The 5,771-nt window shown below is 55.1% G+C and overlaps 1 protein-coding gene across 1 annotated transcript in view; it reads left to right on the plus strand.

Moving 5' to 3' along the window:
• The window catches only part of LOC102244411, a 112,642-nt gene that overhangs the window by 104,602 nt on the left and 2,269 nt on the right, over positions 1 to 5,771 (plus strand). The window contains exons 14-15 of the mRNA XM_014538281.1: positions 556 to 594; positions 2,021 to 2,238. Coding sequence (XP_014393767.1) covers positions 556 to 594; positions 2,021 to 2,238 — 257 coding nt within the window. The remainder of the gene's footprint in view (positions 1 to 555; positions 595 to 2,020; positions 2,239 to 5,771) is intronic.

Here is a 5,771-nt window from a genome sequence, read left to right on the forward strand (position 1 = left end):
CCCACCCCCGCCTCCTCAGCTCTTTACCTGTCTGGGCTGAATCCTGGGTGATTTCTTCATATCTGTCTTCCGGTTCACTAAATTGCTCTTCAGCTGTGTCTAGTCTACTGTTCATCTTGCCCGTTGAGGTCTTATATCAGTTACTCTGTTTTTAATTTGTAGGATATAGGTGAATATTGTAACTATTTTTATTTTAAAGTCTTTCTTAGAATCCCTGTTACACGTAATCTCCCCACAGTGATTCCTCTTATTTATTGTATCTGCTAGCCATCTCTCAGGAGTTGAATAGATTTGTGTTGTTATAATTTTTAAAATGTGACTTCATCAGGAATTATGGTCTGTGCATTATAACCCACCTGGGTTATAGAGGTGAGCCTGTGGTATCCATTAATCCTGGAAGAATTGTTACATTAATTTCTTGATGAATGCAAAGTTGACACAAGGATTTGAGCACCAACTTTGCTTATGATGTATGAAAGGATTGTGATTTTCTGTGGTTGGTCTCTCTCACCTGATTCTAGTAAAACACACTTTCATTTTCTGCTTTGTCCTCAGACTGAAGCATCACCCAATGCAGCAGCCCCCAGATGCCAGGTACTCAGTGCGTGAGTTTAATGCATAAGAATTGCCCAGATTAATGCGTGCAATTGAATGCATTAGAAACACAGATTTCTGAGATCCACCTCCTGGATACCGATTCCATACGTCTAGTACTGAGTCCAGGAATCCGAATTCTTAAGCTCTCCAAGAGATTCTGGTGGAGAGTGAAGTTTGGGTACCTATGGTCCCATAAGCGTTGAGTATTGGAAGTGGATTTATTTTTGTCTTGTTTATTTCCTTCAAATAAAAAGGAGGGAAAGCAGCTTTCAAAATGTATGTATAGACAGTCCTTGGGTAATGTCAGACTCAACGTATGTCGTTTCGTGGTTACGTCGCCATCTCCCATTTATTTATAAAAAAAAAAGTTCCGTCATTTTGACATATGTACATATGTACTTTGTTTTTTATTATTTATTTACCACAAGTAAAGGTCAGGAATTGTTATCTTTCTTTTAATTTCTTTTACTGTTTCACTCCATTACTGCTGTGTATGTGCTCCATGTGAGTGACGTAGGTGCTCATGTAGGTGGGTTCCGACTTATGGCGAAAATCGTGTTATGTCGTAGGAACGAACCTCCCACGTAACCCGAGGACCTACTGTAATACAGTCTTAAAAGCAGACTTAAAAGCACCTACACAGACAACCTAAGTGCATGCAATCTGACTTCACTCCACTGTTGGGCCTCCTCCCCAACAGCTCGTTGTGGATGTGGCCATGAGCTGTGAGTGAGCCGTCACCACCCATCTCTGGAGACCCCCACGGGGAAGTCAGTTATGGGGCCGGCAGTGCAGCTGAGAAGGGCGGCTGCTGCCTGACAGGTTCAGTGTTTCCGGGCCCTTCTGCAAACGGAACACCCAATACATGTACGGCTCTGGCCGCATCCTGAGGGCTCCTCCTGGCACACCGGTCTGCTTGGCCGAGCCCCTCCCTGCTCACATTCTCGCAAACCTCTCGGCTTCTGCCCCAGCTGCTCCCTCTGCCCCATGACTCCTTTTCCTCTCCAAGACTCCGTCCAAATGGTGCCGTCTCCAGGCAGTCTTCCTCCTGCGCCTCCCTCATTGCCTTCATTAACTGAGCCCTTACCATATCCCCGCACTGCACTGGTCCCCCAACTCCCTCCAGCCCAGCATCTACCACACTGTGCACCTTCCCAGCCTCACACTGCCCCTCGCTCCCCCCACACTGGCTTCTTATGCTCCCGCCCCCTCATAGAGAGGGTGTTGTCCATGAATCCCCAACTATGATTCTTTGCTGAGAACGCAGCTGGTGAATTGTGCACAGGTATTGTGACTTAAGGCCGCCACCTTTAGAGATGAAAGTGGGCCTCCCAGCACCTCAAAGGCTTGTGCGTTCATTCCGATGACTTATGTAGACGCCACATGGTGGGTACGTCCCCTTTAAGAACTTCTGTGGTTGCAGGAAAGGAGACAGCTCAGAGGCAAGCACATCAAGCTGGGAGGTCCCGACACCCTCCTCACTGACCAGCGGAGCATGGACAGCCCCGGGGCTTGCGATCCCATCCGTGGAGCTGAGCCACCAGCCGGACCACCATCTTCCCATTTCAAGTCATTCCTGGGAGCGAGCATCTCTGACACCAGCCGGGCGACCAGAGCTGTGGCTGTTGACTATCGGGAGCCGTATGCACTGGCAGGGGGTGGTGGCAGGAACCTGGGGCTGGGGTCCCACGGCGGGGCTGGGGTCCCACGGCCTGGCCGGCACTGCCACGCCTGAGCGGTGTCACCGGCACAAACGCCTCACCACCTTGAACTTCCACGTCATCTGTTTGAGGGTCCTAGCGCCTGCTCACCACGCCACAGTGTCATTGTGACGACCAAATGAGCCAGTGGCTGGGAAAGTGCCCCGGACACGGTGAGACCCTCCCACGTGTCAGGGTCATTGCTGCGTAGTCCCTCTCGTGGTTCAGAGGTCACTGCTGTGTAGTGTGAGTCCTGCTAGTGGTTCAGAGGTCACTGCTGTGTAGTGTGAGTCCTGCTAGTGGTTCAGAGGTCACTGCTGTGTAGTGTGAGTCCCTCTCACGGTTCAGAGGTCACTGCTGTGTAGTGTGAGTCCCTCTCGTGGCTCAGAGGTCACTGCTGTGTACTGTGAGTCCCTCTCGCTGCTCAGGAGCACGCGCTGCCAGGGTGGCCGTCATGCAGTCCTAGTAGCGCCCCCAAGGGAAAGGCGGGGTGCAGCGGGATAAGGTTTTGACAAGTCTTGGCCGTCACCTGAAGTCACAGCGCGGTCTGCCCCCTGGACGGCGTTCAGATTCCCCATCCACAGCCGCACACAGCGGCCCTCGGGCCACATCGGGTCACCACATGTCTTGTTTGCTTACGTTCCTTTAAAATTGTGGTAAAATACACAACGTCCCAACCATGTTTGAAGGCCAGGTCAGCGGCATTAAGTGCATTCACTGCTGTGCAGCCGTCACCACCATCAGCTCCAGGACTCCATCTGGCAAAACCGAAACCCGGTCCCCACTGACCTCTAACTCCCCTCCCGGCCCCTGGCCCCTGACCCCTGACCCCTGACCCCCTTCCACTTTCTCTGTGACTCGGACTGTTCCGGGGACGCATGTGTGTGGAGTCAGGAGGTTTCCGTCACTTTGTGGCGCTTCTCACTGAGACAGGGCCCCCCAGGCTCCTCCCGGCGGGAGCAGTGTCAGACTCCCTCCTCGTGAAGGCTGCGTGGTGCTCCCCATGTGGGCATGTCCCCCACATGTTGTTATCCCTCCACCTGCTGACTGGCAGTCGGGCCGCTTCCTCCCTGGGCTCCTGTGAATGACGCTGTGGTGAGCAGGGGTGCACGTGCCTGCGCTGTAGGTTGATACTGGAATTAGCAAGTGACATGCAGACAACAAGCAATTGCTCATAAAATTCTGGATTTCTGGCTTCTCTTGGAAAAGGAGTGGATCTGGCAACCCGGGGTCTCTATTCTCACGGCCACACTCGGAGCTGGAGGAGGCAGCCCACCCCTCTCCCTCAAGGGGCGCACCCAGCCTGGTGGGCCTGTCTTCTCCGCTCACCCTCTGACCTGCCGGGTCAGCACCCTCACGTCATGGGTGGACACATGAGGCTCAGAGAGACGCAGGACCTGGGCCCCAAGTCTCGGGGAGGGGCGGTGAGCTGACCACCGTGGGCCAGGCAGGGCCTGCCCTGGGTTCTCGGCCATCCCTGCCCTTAGCCCTGTGCAGCCCAAGTTTCCTCTTTCAGGGGAAAACTTTCAGAGGAAGATGGGCGAGAAGGTCCCGCCTCCGGCAACCTCACCGGCTTATTGTGGAGACGGGAGAGGAGGATGCAGGGCCCTGACCCCGCCCACCCGGCTCTATCTGCCCCCTGCCCTGCCCGGTCCAGAGTCCCCGAGGGAGGCCCCTGAGCCACTGGGGGGCCAGGAAGGCACCCCCGGGGGGCAGGCCACCCCACTGCCCACGGAGACCTCAGAGGCAGGGTGGCCGCGGCCGAGCCTGAGGCTGTGCTCCAGGCTTGGATGCGATGGGCACGTGAATGGAAACGCTTACGTTCGGCAGAAACATACAGGATGTGACTGTTGCGTGATCGAAAGCTGAGAGACCACCTGGCACGGGAGAAAGAGGTCAGGGCGTGAACCGGAAGCCGGGGCTGGAGCCGTGCGGCCCTCAGCTCCGAGGTCATGGGGAAGTCATGTCCCCTCCTCAGTGTACCGTACCCCCTTGGTGAATGGGGTGAACACGTGCCTGCCTCAGCACCTTCTGAGAGCCTTCATGGACACGCCGGGTGGGAAAGCACTGGGCAGAGGTCAGCGTGTGCGCACGCCTGGTCCATGTCTCTGACTCAGTGTGTGTCTGGTATGTGCCTACTGTGCGCCATCATGAGCAATGAGGGAGGTCTGTTATGGCAGTTTGGAAAAAGTCCCCAGGCTAAGGAAGGAAAGCTTGCCTGTCAGATGGTTATTCTGCACACTCGTCGATTATGATTAGCAACAGCCAGCGAGTTGGCATGGCAACGCTTCCCTGCGAATCGCTAGGTGGTGTTCTTAAAATAGGCCCACCAGAGGGTGGCGGCCGCGGAGAGCGCCCGGCGATCGGTCTGCCGGCTCCGCAGACCAAGGTGCCTGTGCCGCCACCCGTGTGCGCGGTGCTCCTGCCCCTGCCCTCGCCAAGCCAGCCGATGGTGCGGTCATTAAGACGAGAGACCCTCCTGGCCGGCAGGACTCAGTGGTTGAGCATCGACCTATGAACCAGGAGGTCACAGTTCAATTCCTGCTCAGGGCATGTGCCCAGGCTGTGGGCTTGTTCCCCAGTGGGGGGCATGCGGGAGACAGCCAGCCCATCAGTGATTCTCTCTCATCATCGATGTTTCTGTCTCTCTCTCCCTCTCCCTTCCTCTCTGAAATCAATAAGAATATATTTTTAAAAAGATGACAGACTCCGGAGTGTCCGTTGTGAGAGCCGGAGCTTTAGCTTTATTGGTACGAACACCGCCTTCCCGTTTCACAGAGGGGAAGGGAGCCCACGGAGGCTCAGCGGCACAGGCACCGGCACGGTCCCTCCACGGCAGCTGGGACTGAACCCGGCTGTCCGTGACCGAGGGTGCCTGCTCCACGCGTGCTCTTCTGATCTGGAATTCCAGAGCTGGGTCTGATGCAACCCATTCTCTAAGGGGCATCGCTGGGCAACAGGAGGTAAATCAAGGAGCTCTTTCCACGCCACATTCCTGCCTGGGGGGCCCCGAGTCCCCGGATATCCTGGAGACTCACTAGGTCTCCGTGCGGCTGGGACGAAGGTGGTTGCAGCCGCCCGACCTCAGCTTTCCGGTGTGAAATCCAAGCAGACACACTCAGCCAACGTTTCTGAATCACTTGGTGATGCGATTACGGTGGGAATTACTCACCAATCATTGCAAAGAAGCGGGAATCCAAATCCTTTAGAAGGGGAGTTCCTTTCTTCCTATTGGTGTTACTCAGCAATTTATTGATTAAACTTCATAAAACGGAGGTTGGGGGTCCTTATACCTTCAGGCTGGTAAGTTCCTTTTAAGAGAGTCACAGCTCATGACGGATCCCAGGCTGAAATTCCGGGACAGGGAACGAGCAACCCCTGAGAGCAGGCGCTAGACGTCTCTCACATGTTTTACACACTCGGAGGCGCTTTCTCTCTTCAGACAGGGCCTTGCAGGGGAGGAGGTGGGGCTGG

The sequence above is a fragment of the Myotis brandtii genome, unplaced genomic scaffold (assembly GCF_000412655.1).
Source record: "Myotis brandtii unplaced genomic scaffold, ASM41265v1 scaffold188, whole genome shotgun sequence".
Classification (NCBI taxonomy): Eukaryota; Metazoa; Chordata; class Mammalia; order Chiroptera; family Vespertilionidae; genus Myotis; species Myotis brandtii.